Here is a 16,537-nt window from a genome sequence, read left to right as displayed (position 1 = left end):
AAACAACTGCCAACTTGTTTAGGCCAGGCCGCCCCACCAAGTTCAGCCCGAGAGCAGACCGCAAGATGCTGAAAGAAGTCTCTAAGAACCCCAGAATGTCATCACGGGACCTACAGGTAGCTCTTGCCACTGTTGATGTCAAAGTGCACGAGTCTACCATTAGAAAGGCTGCACAAATTTGATCTACATTGGAGGTGTGCCAGGAGGAAACCTTTGCTGTCCAGAAAGAACATCAGGGCAAGACTAAAGTTTGCCAAAGAACACCGAGGCAAAGACCAGTACTTCTGGAACAATGTGCTCTGGACAGATGAGTCAAAGGGAGAGCTATTTGGCCACAGTACCAGAAGACATGTTTGGCGAAAACCAAAGACAGCATTTGACCACAAGAACCTGATGCCAACTGTAAAGCATGGTGGTGGAAATATTATGGTTTGGGGCAGCTTTGCTGCATCAGGGCCTGGGCAGCTCACCATCATAGAATCCAATATGAATTCATCATTGTACCAGAGGGTGCTTGAGGATAATGTGAGGCCATCTGTCAGAAAGTTGAAGCTCAACCGAAGGTGGACCTTGCAACATGACAATGACCCTAAACATACCAGTAAATCCACCAAGGAATGGCTGAAAAGAAAGAAATGGAGGGTTCTGGAATGGCCAAGTCAAAGCCCGGATCTAAATGCCATCGAGATGTTGTGGGGGGATTTGAAACGAGCTATGCATGCAAGAAACCCCTCAAACATCGCACAGCTGAAAGAATTCTGCATGGAGGAGTGGGCAAAAATTTCTCACAGTCGATGTCAGAGACTGGTAGACAGTTTTAAGAAACGCCTACTTGAGGTCGTTTCTGACAAAGGGGGCAATACCACCTATTAGAGCCAAGGGTGTACTTACTTTTTCCACATGCAAAATTTGCATTTATGTTTATTTAAATTATACAATGGACTACAAAATGGAAATGTTTCATGATATTTGTTATATTATATCACCTTTATCTATCAATATTGTTGAAATGAAGATCAAATAGCTGTATGATGAAATATGTTGAAAAAGTCAAAACTTTACATGGGGTGTACTTACTTTTTCACGTGACTGTATTTCTTCGTTCTTATTTCATTCAACATTATTATCCGGAGGTAAAAACTAAAATATGCATCAGGAAATTACCGAGAGATATTTCTTCATTTTTGTTATTAGTTATGTGCGTATACACTTTAAATAGGTTTATTTGAAATCTTTAATTTTCACAATGTAATTTACTTGCCATTTGATGATTATGAGACACTTCCTCTTGAGGATTGTGATAATTCATGCGTTGCGTGGAAACTTCCATTTCCAAAATGAATGAGACGGGAGAGGAGCGTGAGGAGCGAGGAGTTGGAGAGTGAGGAGCCAGGGGTTGGAGAGTGAGGGGCAAGGGGTTCGAGAGTGAGGCGCGAGGAGTTGGAGAGCGAGGGGTTGGGGAGCGAGGGGTTGGAGAGTGAGGCGCGAGGGGTTGGAGAGCGAGGAGTTGGAGAGTGAGGAGCGAGTGATTGGAGAGTGAAGAGCGAGGGGTTGGAGAGCGAGGAGCGAGGGGTTGGAGAGCGAGGAGCGAGGGGTTGGAGAGCGAGGAGCGAGGGGCTGGAGAGCGAGGAGCGAGGGGTTGGAGAGCGAGGAGCTGGAGAGCGAGGAGCGAGGGGTTGGAGAGCGAGGAGCGAGGGGTTGGAGAGCGAGGAGCGAGGCGTTGGAGAGCGAGGAGTTGGAGAGTGAGGAGCGAGGGGTTGGAGAGTGAGGAGCGAGGGGTTGGAGAGTGAGGAGCGAGGGGTTGGAGAGTGAGGAGCAAGGGGTTGGAGAGCGAGGAGCGAGGGGTTGAAGAGCGCGGGGTTGGGGAGCGAGGAGCGAGGGGTTGGAGAGCGAGGAGCGAGGGGTTGGAGAGCGAGGAGCGAGGGGTTGGAGAGCGAGGAGCGAGGGGTTGGAGAGCGAGGGCCGATTGGAGTGGAGAGTGAGGAGCGATTGGAGAGGAGAGTGAGGAGCGATTGGAGAGGAGAGTGAGGGATTGGAGAGGAGTGTGAGGGATTGGAGAGGAGTGTGAGGGATTGGAGAGGAGTGTGAGGAAGTATTGGAGAGGAGTGTGAGGAGGTATTGGGGGGGAGTGTGAGAAGGAGTGGGATTGGAGAGGCGTGAGGGTGGAGAGAGGAGAGTGTCAGGTGGAGAGGAGTGAGGGGTCACATATTATGTGAAATAAATAAATTGTGTTCATTACAGGTGGAAGAAGAAATGCGGGCAAGGGGGTTAAACAAGGAGAGATGCAGAAAATAGGGCAAAATGGAGAAGATTGTCATGGGGACCGCAAGGCTAACCCCCGCTCTTGCAGGAAAAATGGCCTTAAAATGCATGTTGTTGTTGTTGTTGTATTACACCATTTCTGGATCTGATGAATTGCCAGTAACCATTTTGTAAAATTTAATGTGCAGCATCTAAATCAAGATGTCCAAATGTCACACACGTCCATGCCCGTGGGATTCCCACGGGTGACCCCCTAGTGGTATAATAATATACCTTTACGTTAACGTGTCCTCTATGTTCGTGTTAACTGGCTGTATGAAGAAATATATACAGAGGCATTTTGTGTGCATTATTATTATTATGATTATTTATTTACATTTATTATTTATTATAATATATTATTTATTATTATTTATTTTATTATTTATTGTTTTGAAATATATACATAGGCATTTTGTGTGCATTATTATTATTTTGATTATTTATTATAATATATTATTTTTTATTATTTTTTATTTTTTTATTATTTATTATTTTGAAATATATAGAGGCATTTTGTGTACATTATTATTATTTTGATTATTTATTTACATTTATTATTTATTATAATATATTATTTATTATTATTTATTTTATTATTTATTGTTTTGAAATATATACAGAGGCATTTTGTGTGCATTATTATTATTTTGATTATTTATTTACATTTATTATTTATTATAATATATTATTTATTATTATTTATTATTTATTTGATTATTTATTATTTTGAAATATATACAGAGGCATTTTGTGTGCATTATTATTATTTCGATTATATTTATTTACATTTATTATTTATTATAATATATTATTTATTATTTATTTGATTATTTATTATTTTGAAATATATACAGAGGCATTTTGTGTGCATTATTATTATTTCGATTATATTTATTTACATTTATTATTTATTATAATATATTATTTATTATTTATTTGATTATTTTGAAAGATATACAGAGGCATTATTATTTTGAAATATATACAGAGGCATTATTATTTTGAAATATATACAGAGGCATTTCGTGTGCATTATTATTATTTTGATTATTTATTTCCATTTATTATTTATTATAATATATTATTTATTATTTATTTGATTGGTGTTGGTGTTGCCTGGTGTTGGCTTAGCGGTTATGGTGCCGGCTTGGGATCCTAGGATCCTGGGTTCGAATCCCGATCGATTGCTAAATGAACACCAGGGGGGTTGACTCAGCCTGTCATCCTTCCGAGGTCGGCAAATTGAGTACCAGCTTGCTGGGATGAATGATCCCGGTGTGTACCCCGGTTTAGAATAGGTACACCGTATCCCTGCGCTTCGTAAGAGGCGACCAAGGGTTGGCGCCAGGAAGGGCATCCGGCCATAAAAACATTGCCTCAAACAGGGAACCATGATTGTCATGGGACCCGCAAGGCCAACCCCCGCTCTAGCGGGGAAAATGGCCTTAAAACGATCATTCATTCATATTATTTATTTGATTATTTATTATTTTGAAATATATACAGAGGCATTTTGTGTGCATTATTATTATTTCGATTATTTATTTACATTTATTATTTATTATAATATATTATTTATTATTATTTATTTTAATTTTTATTGTTTTGAAATATATACAGAGGCATTTTGGGTGCATTATTATTATTTCGATTATTTATTTACATTTATTATTTATTATAATATATTATTTTTTATTATTTTTTATTTATTTTATTCTTTATTGTTTTGAAATATATACAGAGGCATTTTGTGTGCATTATTATTATTTCGATTATTTATTTACATTTATTATAATATATTATTTATTATTATTTATTTTATTCTTTATTGTTTTGAAATATATACAGAGGCATTTTGTGTGCATTATTATTATTTCGATTATTTATTTACATTTATTATAATATATTATTTATTATTTATTTGATTATTTATTATTTTGAAATATATACAGAGGCATTATTATTTTGTGTCGTATGCATTATAACTCTGGAGTACCATCGAGCTAAAAAAAGTGAAACCATTCTCCAGTTCACTTGAACGACTCAATACCTCCAAACTCCATGCTTTCATTGAAGGCCAAAGGCTCTATGGTACTTGCCTCTGTGTCCTTCCCTAGCAATATCAACAAAACCGCACTCTATAAAGTCATAAAGAATGCATGCAAGTGGAAACAAGATACATACTGAAAACAACAACAAAGAAGAAAACTGTGGTCTCAAACTCTTACCCAGGTATTGTCAAGTCGTCAGTAACGAAACAACGCGGTGCCCCTCGTTTCAAGTCCAATTGGGATTTTTTACGTCACAGCCAGCACGTTTGTTGCTCGAGATGCGAGGTTGTGAAAAATTTACTGCAGGAAATAAACTCACACCTGCATGAATCCGTCAGTCCTTTAGTTATCCGAGATGACTCTGACACTCTCTTGAAACGATAAAATTCCCTCGAAGGATTTCCGTTGTTTGTGATGACGTCATCAATGGCCAAAATCGAAAGTAGTTATTGACAATATTGAAAATGGAGATAAAAATGACGTGATGAATCCCAGTACTGTATATAGTTCAGCGGTGAAGTTTGATTAGCATAAACCCATTTTGTTTGACACTTTAGATTAGAACGTCAGACGTACTCGTCAATAGCATAAAATAAAACACAGCGAGGAACAAGACGTGGACGGCCTCGTCGGGGTATACAGATTACAGTAGATCTGAGAATAAACGATCTCTTTTGAAAGTGGATCTGCGAGTGAACTCACACACTCAAACTGACACACAAAACGGATACAATACCTTCTGCTGTCTGTTTGGGAACCGGTGAGGACAACTGGATATCTATAATATAAGAGAGCTTTGTGTGTGTGTGTGTGTGTGTGTGTGTGTGTGTGTGTGTGTGTGTGTATGTGTTTGCGTGTATGTGTGTGGGTATGTGTATGTGTGTGTGTATGTGTGTGGGTATGTGTATGTGTGTGTGTGTGGGTATGTGTATGTGTGCGTGAGCGTGAGTGTGTGTATGTGTGTGTATGTGTGTGTGTGTGTGTGTGTGTGTGTGTGTATATGTGTATTTGTGTGTATGGGGGTGTGTGTTGTGTGTGTCGTTGGTTGTTATCTCCAAATGCACAAATATATGAGTAATGGCTGAACGAATTTTGAAGAAAAAAAAGTTCGATTTTTATTTTATTTTATTGCTCCATAGTGTCTGAGCCTTTGAAGCTATGTGAAAGGTAAAAGTAAATTATCCCCGAATAGTGCGTGTATATATATATATATACACACAGATACATATACATACATACAGTCATGTGAAAAAGTAAGTACACCCCATGTAAAGTTTTGACTTTTTCAATATATTTCAACATACACCTAATTGATCTTCATTTCAACAATATTGATAGATAAAGGTGATATAATACAACAAATATCATGAAACATTTACATTTTGTAGTCCATTGTATAATTTAAATAAACATAAATGCAAATTTCGCATGTGGAAAAAGTAAGTACACCCCTGGCTCTAATAGGTGGTATTGTCCCCATTGGCAGAAACAACCTCAAGTCAGCGTTTCTTATACCTGTCTACCAGTCACTGACATCGACTGGGAGAAATTTTTGCCCACTCCTCCATGTAGAATTCTTTCAGCTGTGCGATGTTTGAGGGGTTTCTTGCATGCACAGCTCGTTTCAAACCCCCCCACAATATCTCGATGGGATTTAGATCCAGGGTTTGCCTTGGCCATTCCAGAACCCTCCATTTCTTTCTTTTCAGCTATTCCTTGGTGGATTTACTGGTATGTTTGGGGTCATTGTCATGTTGCAAGGTCCACCTTCGTTTGAGCTTCATCTTTCCGCCAGATGGCCTCACATTATCCTCAAGCACCCTCTGGTTCAATGAAGAATTCGTAGTGGATTATATGATGGTGAGCTGCCCAGGCCCTCATGCAGCAAAGCTGCCCCAAACCATAATATTTCCACCACCATTCTTTACAGTTGGTATCAGGATCTTGTGGTCAAATGCTGTCTTTCGTTTTCGCCAAACATGTCTTCTGGTACTGTGGCCAAATAGCTCTACCTTTGACTCATCTGTCCAGAGCACATTGTTCCAGAAGTGCTGGTCTTTGCCTAGGTGTTCATTGGCAAACTTTAGTCTTGCCCTGATGTTCTTTCTGGACAGCAACGGTTTCCTCCTGGCACACCTCCCATGTAGATCAAATTTGTGCAGCCTCTTTCTAATGGTAGACTCGTACACTTTGACATCAACAGTGGCAAGAGCTACCTGTAGGTCCCGTGATGACATTCTGGGGTTCTTAGAGACTTCTTTCAGCATCTTGCGGTCTGCTCTCGGGCTGAACTTGCTGGGGTGGCCTGGCCTGAACAAGTTGGCAGTTGTTTGGAATCTTCTCCACTTGTAGATGATCTTCCGGACAGTCGAATGATTGATTTCACATTGTTTGGAGATCTTTTAAAATCCCTTCCCAGACTCGTAGGCATCTATAACCTTCTTTCTGAAGGCCTCAGAGAGCTCTTTTGATCTAGGCATGGTGACGCCACACACTTCAACAACAAAGAGCAAACCAAACTAAATGTCTGAGGTTTAAATAAGACAGGTTCCTCCAAGATCCTCTCTAACGATGTTCTAATCATTTGCACCTGAGCTGGTGCACCTGATTCTAATTTTAGGTATTTGAAGTAGTGATAAATGTAGGGGTGTACTTACTTTTTCCACATGCGAAATTTGCATTTATGTTTATTTAAATTATACAATAGATGACAAAATGTAAATGTTTCATGATATTTGTTATATTATATCACCTTTATCTATCAATATTGTTGAAATGAAGATCAAATAGGTGTATGTTGAAATATGTTGAAAAAGTCAAAACTTTACATGGGGTGTACTTACTTTTTCACGTGACTGTACATCTCTCTCGGCATCTGGATTTCATCACAAACAGTCGTGTCCCGACATTTTGTCTCGTGGTCCCTGGCTTTCATCGGTTCGAGCGACAGCATTGTCCTTTCCTTGGCTCATCAGTGCTGGCTGTGCATCGTCGGTGCACTGAGGGACGTCGGTGTGTGAGAAGCAGACAACGGGGACGAGTGCGGCTGGAGTGGATGAGCGGCGCACCAAGGCCTGTTTGCCTGCTCACGAACTTCGGGCCAGGGCGTGTGCTTCCCGCGTCAGGCCGCGGGACCTTCAACGGCCCCGGACGGTCAAGGACGCCAGACAGAGTGCAGGCAAATGCAACTCACAAACATTACACATTATTTTCACCGTTATTTTCCCCCTTGTGTTGTATACGAGTCGGAAAGGAGGGTCCCTCGATTAGGAATTTTAGTTTACCGTGCATTCTTTTGTTACCGGCATTCCTTTCAATAAAGCCGGTATTTGTACATTTTAAATCAGTGTCAGTTTGAATTGATTAACAGGGTCGAAGACGTTCGGTGGAGTCCGTACAGGTAAGAGCTTCGCTACCCCCCGCTGCCCTCCCCAGCGCATATAAAGAAGGTCCGCCATCGTTGACTGAGCGCCTCGGAGTGTAAAGCTCGTTCGCCTATCTGTCCCCAGGGGTGTTTACCCCAGGAACAACAACAACACAACAGGCATTTAATGCCATTTTCCCTGCTAGAGCAGGGGTTAGCCTTGCGGTCCCCATGACAATCTTCTCCATTTTGCCCTATTTTCTGCATCTCTCCTTGTTAACCCCCTTGCCCGCATTTCTTCTTCCACCACCTTTAGCCAAGTCTTTCTCGGTCTTCCCCGTCCTCTACTTCCTTCTACATTCATTTCCATCACTCTTCTCAACCAGTCACTTTCATCCTTCCTCAACACATGACCAAACCATCTCAACCTGTTCCTATTCACAGCAACACCATGGGAACGTGACAATATATATATATACATCACATTAATTATCAATTTTCCTTATTGGGTGTAGGTAGGGAAGTATTTTAGGTATCTACAAAAAAAATAGAAAAAAACCCCAAATTGATTTCTTCAAATTGCCAACAGGATTAGAACATCACCAGGCAATGCGGCATACTCCTGCAAGTATCAGATAAATCAAAGCAACAAAGAACTAGAACGACGTCACAACGTCGACCAATATGCATCTACCCACATTTTAAAATCATCATACATATGTATTCCAGGTTTTATTTAAGTTCCTTCAGCTGTTCTTAAGCATCACATTTTTACCTGTAATGACTTCTGACCTTTGCCCTCTTGATCCCAAATCTAACCCGTTTGTCTTTGCATCATAATATATACTGCTACCAAGTTTGGTCAAAATCCCATCACTGGTTCACAGGTTAGCATAGTAACTTTCTTTTTAACCTAACGGGACCTCTGACGTTTGACCTGTTGACCCCATAATCTAATCATTCAATCACGGCATTATTACACAACCTTGTATCAAGGTTGACTTAGATCACTTCAGCCATTCTTAAGTTATCGCGGTAATGAAAACCTCTCAAGAACGCACGGATGGATAGACGAACAACCCGAAAACATAATGCCTCCAGTGACTTCATCAGTGGAGGCATGCAAGTTAGATATCTGCGATCACAGAGCAATCGCCAAGGGTAAGCCTCCCCCGGCACCAGCGATCCATTGATGGCCATATACTTTTTGAACCGCCATATGACCTTGACCTTCAACATTTAAGGGATAGAGTGTAAATTAAGAAAACGTGTCCCCATCTACAATCTGTCCATAAAACTCATTATTAGCCCATCCACCGTGCAGGTGGAGATGGGGTTTTGCAATCACTTCTGTGTGTCTGTGTGTTGGTCTGTCCGGGCCATAACTTTTTTTTTACCATGTGAGCTTTTGTCATCAAATTTTCACCAAAGCTTTATTATGAGAATATGGAGAAGACAAATTAATAATTCGATCAAAAGGTCAAACATCAACATCATATAAAATCGTCAATTTTCATCCGATTTACCTGAAATTTTAAGAATTTGCATATTGGGTCACTGAATTAGTTTACCAATCAAAAGCTAGAAGCAGATTGGTTTTCTTTTTTTCCCTTTTTTTTTAAAGCTAGAAGCTAGAAGCCTTATCTGATAAGGGGAGGCTTAATAAAAAGAAAGCCTTGCAGAATAAAATAGAGACAAAATGTGGAGTGAAAGGGTATGAACCGTAATATCGATTGTCAGGTTAATCAAGTACTCTGCACTGTCTACAGCACAACTTGTGCAAAGTGTTCAGCAGTAAAACATGGCAGGCAGAATCTCATACAAAACATCATATTTATTTACATCACAAATGTAAACACAAAAACGGATTTAAAGGATTTCTGATTAATGAGGGTGGCGCTTACCATATGTCAAGATGCAGGACATCTTTATGAATGTCATCAATTTCACTGAAAAAAAGGAGAGACATCGTCTGAGTGTACATCTATGAAAGGTAGTGCAAAATAATGAAGAACGTAGCAACTCAACCACCTACAAGAGGATTGTACGACTTTTCTAATGTTAGACTTGTGCTCTAATCATAGCTAGGCCATCGACCTATAATGCAAGTCAAAATGGTGGGTCTTACGATTCCTTTATAGGACAGTTTCATATCCCCCCCTCCCCTCTTTTCTCAACCCTGTTCCCTCTCGCCTCCCCCACATCTTTTTTCTTCCCGCTACCCTTATCACTACCATCCTTTATAGATTATTTGACATAATTAGTTAAAATATTGTCGCGTGACTCCCCCTCGGTTAAGACCGGGGAAATCACGAATAGCCAAAGCGAGCTTTAACTCCGAGGCGACGATCAAATACAGACTTAATACAGGCTTCACTACCATCCTTTATAGATTAAAATCCGACCACGATGTTGCGAGCTCTCTCAGCCAATACCTGCAAACAATATGAGTAAGACCCCTGGCACAGTGGAAATGTCGTTCTGTTAAAGCTCGCAAGCGAGTTAAAGCGAGTTAAAGCTTTACGAGTTTAATTACATGGTGGTGAGGTTATTACTCGCAAAGCGAGCTTTAACTCCGAGGCGACGATCAAATACAGACTTAATACAGGCTTCACTACCATCCTTTATAGATTAAAATCCGACCACGATGTTGCGAGCTCTCTCAGCCAATACCTGCAAACAATATGAGTAAGACCCCTGGCACAGTGGAAATGTCGTTCTGTGGGCTATCAAGGAAAAATATATACCTGCTAGTGATCCACTCGCTCCATTATATAGCTCTTGCAACCCGACTGGATACTCCCTGGCGTGAGATTCTTCCACTTCCTTCGACTGTTCATCCACGTTGGGATTCACTCTATCTCTACCCAACGCCAAGAATGATGGCAGACTTAAGTTGGAGGTTGCTACATGGTGCACTGAGCTCTGGATCTATGATGCGGCACTTCACTAACGTCTCAGAGGATTGCTGCTTTTGTGGTGAAAGGGAAACTATATTTCACATATACCTTCAATGCCACCGTCTTGAACCAGTGTTCTTACTGATGAAAAATCTTCTCTTGCGCTTCTGGCTTCACTTCTCTCCAACACTTTTTATCATCGGGCACCCGGTAAAGAAACTAAGCAAGTCACGAGATCTCCTTGTTAACTTTATTTTAGCCTGTGTTGCGAGCCTGTGTTACATTGTTGCCTGTGTTACATGGTGGTGACGTGTTTTGAATTAGGTGGTGGTGAGGTGTTTTGAATTACGTGGTGGTGACGTGTTTTGAATTAGGTGGTGGTGAGGTGTTTTGAATTACATGGTGGTGAGGTGTTTTGAATTACATTGTGGTGACGTGTTTTGAATTACGTGGTGGTGAGGTGTTTTGAATTACGTGGTCGTAAGGTGTTTTTAATTACATGGTGGTGAGGTTATTACTCGCAAAGCGAGCTTTAACTCCGAGGCGACGATCAAATACAGACTTAATACAGGCTTCACTACCATCCTTTATAGATTAAAATCTATAAAGCTCGCAACACAGTGGCTTCACAACACAGTGGCAACACGCAAAAAAAACTCGCTCGCAAGCGAGTTAAAGCTCGCTTCACATCACTACCATCCTTTATAGATTATTTGACATAATTAGTTAAAATATTGTCGCGTGACTCCCCCTCGGTTAAGACCGGGGAAATCACGAATAGCCAAAGCGAGCTTTAACTCCGAGGCGACGATCAAATACAGACTTCACTCTATATGCGCGGGAGGCAGAAAGAAAAGAAGAAGAAGCGGGAATTTACCTGATGGTCCACGCATAGTCTTCAACCCTACAAATAGTTAAACTCACACAAAACGGAATTAAAGTTGTTTGGGAAAATAATACAAGGGTTTATTCAACGAAATGCTAGGACAAGGAAACGTTACGATAAAAACTAAACCCCTATAATGGAGTGCTCCCACCCACAGTCTTCTACAACACGGACAAATGGGAAGTATATAAATCAAATAAACCGTTGTGTTCTGTGTGGTGCGGCTTATCTCTGTCTGGATGCAGTGTCTGTCAGGAATCGTTAGGCTGTTCAGGCTCCGTCAGGCTCCGGTGATGGCGCGGACTAGGCCCCGATGTGTGCACGATCGTCCTCGCACGCGAGGTCCCGTACGTGAACAACAGGGGAGGATGATCGTTGGCGCTCCACGGTCTCTCCACCGTTCGTCCGAAAGCAGGCAATTTGCGGACCGCAAGGGAAGTTCAGGGCAGGCAGCAGGTCCAAGAACGAGAAGGCAAGAAGGGCAGGGAGGCAGAGGCGAAGAGAGAAGATGTCGGTCTCTTTCACTTTTATCACACCCTCCTCGCATCACCGGCGCTTCTCCTCCAATCAGTGTGTCGCTTCTTGCTTGCCCTTCGCGCCCTCCTATCTGATTGGCCGAGCGCTTCGCGCCCTTGGTGTCACGCCATCGGTCGGTGGCCAATTAGTGTGGCACGTCCTTCACCATAATTACTCTGCCAATCCGCAACCTGCTTATTACTCGCCCCTCCCCCGGCAATCACGAGTCCTTCTGGGCATGGCTCTTGGCCTGCCTGTTCAATGTTTCGTAGCCATGGTGTTGTAATGCGCGGCCGCTTCCGGTCTGTTCTTCCGGTCAGGTTTTATTAAATGCTATGTGTGGTGCTTTTAATGGTGAGATTCCTAACCTACGTGTCTATGTGTGTTGCCATACGGGACAATGGATTGATCACAGGTTTGACACACCGGGGAATTAGCATAATCCCTACTCTACCTATCAGACGATCATCCTTGTATGATCACAGATATACACTTAATCCGAAAAACCGCCTAAACAGATCTCTGACTTACTGTACATAGAAATGGTTCTTCTTCTTCATGACATCGGAGCACCTACCTATGTAGATCTACCTGAATCTACATATCCCCCTAACCAAAATCCATAACAATATTAAACAAATATGGCAATTATTAATGCCCATTGGGTCGGTCTGCCATCACTTGTCATTGATGCTGGATATTAAAGATCCCACGGTGTCTTTCATGTAAAGTTGGCGAGTTCTCGCTGGCACGCTGAACAAATTACAAATTCCTGTCCAGGTCACCTTCCATCGAACATCAGGCCTGGCCAGCTGCTTTGTGACTGACTTGGGCCAAAAACGTTCCCAAATCACCCTCACATGAAGGCAGGCAATAATTGTTGCTGTTAAAGTAGTAGTAGTGCTGCTACTACTACTACTGCTACTACTACTACTACTACTACATTATTAATGGCCATTGTATGCTAATAAATATGCACAAACGCCCTACTTGAACGAACAATAACAGCAGTAATTGTGATAAAACCTGGTCTTGCTGCCTTGTACAAAACAATGGTCGCTCCCTTGTTGAGAATATAATCGGAGTAATGTACATATTCATAAAGTCTTGTTCTTTATATAAAATCTGGTGTTTCTTTTTGTTTTTCATTCATTTTTCTTACAGAAAGACGAAAAAACTGCATAACAAATCACAAGCAATAGTTTCTGTTGGTGATAAAACTTAGTTTGTTTGGTTATAAAACAAAAGATTAGTTATAAAACGGGAATTCGCCGTGAAATGTCTCAACTGAAAAAGAAAGTCAGTAACAGAAGCGACGGACATTGGGCCTAATCCAATCTGTGGAAACATTGTTGTTGTTTTTTTTTTTCAAAGTAAATGAGACATAAGTGCAAGGTTTGTTTAGGAGAGCGAGGGGAAGATAGGGGAGTGATGTGGAGGTTGAGAGTGCAGAAAATTCTCTCATGCAAGAACTTCATTCAAAGAGGATCTCCGATAACCTTCGTCTAGTCAGTTATCGTGATGTAATCGATTAATCTTGATCAACATTAAACAAATGTGATGAACAAAAAGGTATCTTGTGATATATATTTGACAATAAAGTGAAGAACGTTTTCAGAAAATGTTTTAAAATTAAAATAGTGGGGTTCTTTAAACATTATTTAACATTTATCGGGGATTCAAATCGACCAAATACATGAGTAGAAACACGAGTGTGCTTCAACACGAATTCAATAAGAACATTGATATATGTGGGAAAACGAGGAGGCAGAATTCCATTTTCCCACATATACCAATTTAATTATTTCATCCTGTTGGGTAATGAACGAAGAGCAGCAACGAAGGCTGGAAAGGGTGGAAATGCGAATGGTTCGGTGGATCTGCGTAGTATCGTTGAGAGAGAAGAAGACAAATGATGAATTGCGAAAGATGATGGGAATAGAGCCTGTGATTGATGCTGTGAAGAGGAACAGGTTGAGATGGTTTGGTCATGTGTTGACAAAGGATGAAAGTGGCTGGTTGAGAAGAGTGAGGGAAATGCATGTAGAAGGAAGTAGAGGACGGGGAAGACCGAGAAAGACTTGGCTAAAGGTGGTGGAAGAAGAAATGCGGGCAAGGGGGTTAACAAGGAGAGATGCAGAAAATAGGGCAAAATGGAGAAGATTGTCATGGGGACTGTTACGGGGTCCTCCCCTTATCTCTGGTCTCGGTAGACCTCCGAACCCCGAGAGGGTCCCCGGCAGAAAGATATGTTATCCTTGGTTGAAATCAAGCAAATAATGAAACCCTCAATGGAACCAGCAAATTAAACAGACAAATCAATAATGCAACCACACCAGGTTATGAACAAACAATAATATATTATAAATCACACAAAAAAAGCCATACAACAATGGGGGCAATCAACCCTACTATCAAATCTTATGATGGTAACCTTATCAAGCCATTTAACCCCAAACTCACGGCACCTCCCCAATGTCTCTGTACCCCTCCAAGGCGAAGTCCCAATGTCTCTGTACCCCTCCAAGGCGGAGTCGATGCGCTCCCGCGATCGGGGAATCAAAGCCCGATCAAAGTCAATTGAGGCGTAGGCGATCGAGGCGACCCAGAGGTCACGTGGTTCAGCACCCAGCAATACAGCGGTGGAAAGGAACCTCACAAAGACGCGCTCCGACGTACACGTTTGCGGTTCAATCCGCGAGCCTCCGTATAATTCTCAAGTGCCCTTTCTTGCACAGCCGTCCCCGGCAAACCACCGGGGAATAATGCCCAGCCGACGCGACAAAAACCGGTTCACTGCAGGTTGCTCGCGTGGCGAAGACGGCGGACGGCTTTCACTCGAACCCGGGCTTTGAGGCAAGGATACTCCGGAACCTCAATGAGGATACCCGACGACACAGGCTCCACCGCACTCCGGAGATATCTCTTATCGCCCGAACTTCCCTTCAAGGGCGCAAAGTTCACTCGCACTGTACGTCGACCGCTCGGTCCGGAGCTTCAACAAAAACGTCTGTTCACGATCTCCTACCGCCTCTTCTTCCTCGCTCCACCTCTTCCGGTCACGATCCGGATTTCCGGCCACATTTTTACCAGGAGCGCTTTTAAATCTTTTAACTATAATAACCCTTTCCCTTCAACCACAATCACCAGAATACTTAGAACCAACAACAATAATCATAACAACAATCATTAGGGCCGAATCCGTAACAGGACCGCAAGGCTAACCCCCGCTCTAGCAGGGAAAATGGCCTTAAAATGCATGTTGTTGTTGTATCCTGTTCATTAATCAAATTGCTTCACTACGCCCCCAGTGGTGTTTATAATAGAGGACATGGATTTGTCCCCCCATTGTAGGAAGACCCTCTCGCGTTCAGGCCGTTGGTGCTCCTATGGTTGGCAGCGAGTGCCCCGGAAGCATCGACAGAAAGAGAGTGGCAATCATATGTGTGGGAATATTGCATGCTCAGTCAGGTCGCCCAGATATCTTAGATGGCAGAGCACTGGTACGGTTTTCCAGAGGATCTGGGTTCGATTCCTGGTCTGGAGCATGCAATTTTCCCACATATATCAATTTAATTATTTGATCCTGTTCATTAATCGAATTAAATAAGAACAAATACTAAACTAGAGGGCTGTGATTGGAGATCGATGATGGTTCCCAGTATAGCCAATTTATAATATTAGCCAATTTAGTTGCACTTGGAATTCTGCCTCATAATGAAAATATGTATACATATAATTAAGTACATAAAACTAAATAATTGAAAATCGAAAAATTAAACAAATAATTAAATAATAGAAAATTTATTCTTCAAAAGAAAACGGGACACCAAGACCAAACACTTAATGACTTCCTCTGGGAACCATAACAATGGATCAATTTTTTATTCCAATGTACCATACACTTAACAGAGCATTTTTTTTTTTTTGTATACAAGATCGAGGCTCGTGAAAGAGCTAACATTAATCACACAAAAAGTCAAACCGACACACAAAAATCTTGGCAAGTTTGTACTGGGTGGTTTGCCATTGCCTTCCCAGCCTTGTTTGTCCATGCTCTACTCTATCCTTTTAGATGCTGAGAGTCGAGCGCCGCCAACCTTCGACTGATATGACTCGGCCGACCTTCGATCATCCGACCTTACAGACTCTGGGAGGACACCAATACCATGACGCCACCGCGTCTGGTAATGGATCAATACCGATGGTATATGTGGGACTTGAACCTGAGTTATGAGCATTGTGAGCCACAAGTTCAGATGAGAATGTTCAACAGGCCAATCTGAACACATCCTGAAAAAACATCCTTCAAACATAACTACCAAATAAGACTACTACTACGAATACTATTACTACTACTACTTCTACTACATTAATGGTACTAATTATTCCCATCTTATGCGATCAACTGGGGAAGGTTTTGGCCCAAGTCTTTCACGGACTGGCTGCCCAGACCTGACGTTCGACAGATGGTGATTCGGGCTGGAATTTGTAATTTGTTCAGGATGCCGTTGAT

General features: G+C 41.7%; 1 protein-coding gene across 1 annotated transcript in view; it reads right to left on the bottom strand.

The window, feature by feature from the left end:
* LOC137427904 (BAI1-associated protein 3) overlaps positions 1 to 16,537 on the bottom strand; it is a 230,524-nt gene that overhangs the window by 159,976 nt on the left and 54,011 nt on the right. Inside the window, exon 9 of the mRNA XM_068117714.2 lies at positions 9,624 to 9,668. Coding sequence (XP_067973815.1) covers positions 9,624 to 9,668 — 45 coding nt within the window. The remainder of the gene's footprint in view (positions 1 to 9,623; positions 9,669 to 16,537) is intronic.

The sequence above is a fragment of the Myxine glutinosa genome, chromosome 5, assembly GCF_964187855.1.
Source record: "Myxine glutinosa chromosome 5, kmMyxGlut1.1, whole genome shotgun sequence".
In the NCBI taxonomy this organism is placed as follows: domain Eukaryota; kingdom Metazoa; phylum Chordata; class Myxini; order Myxiniformes; family Myxinidae; genus Myxine; species Myxine glutinosa.
Note: the sequence above shows the minus strand (reverse complement) of the source record. Positions and strands in the feature narration are given on the sequence as shown.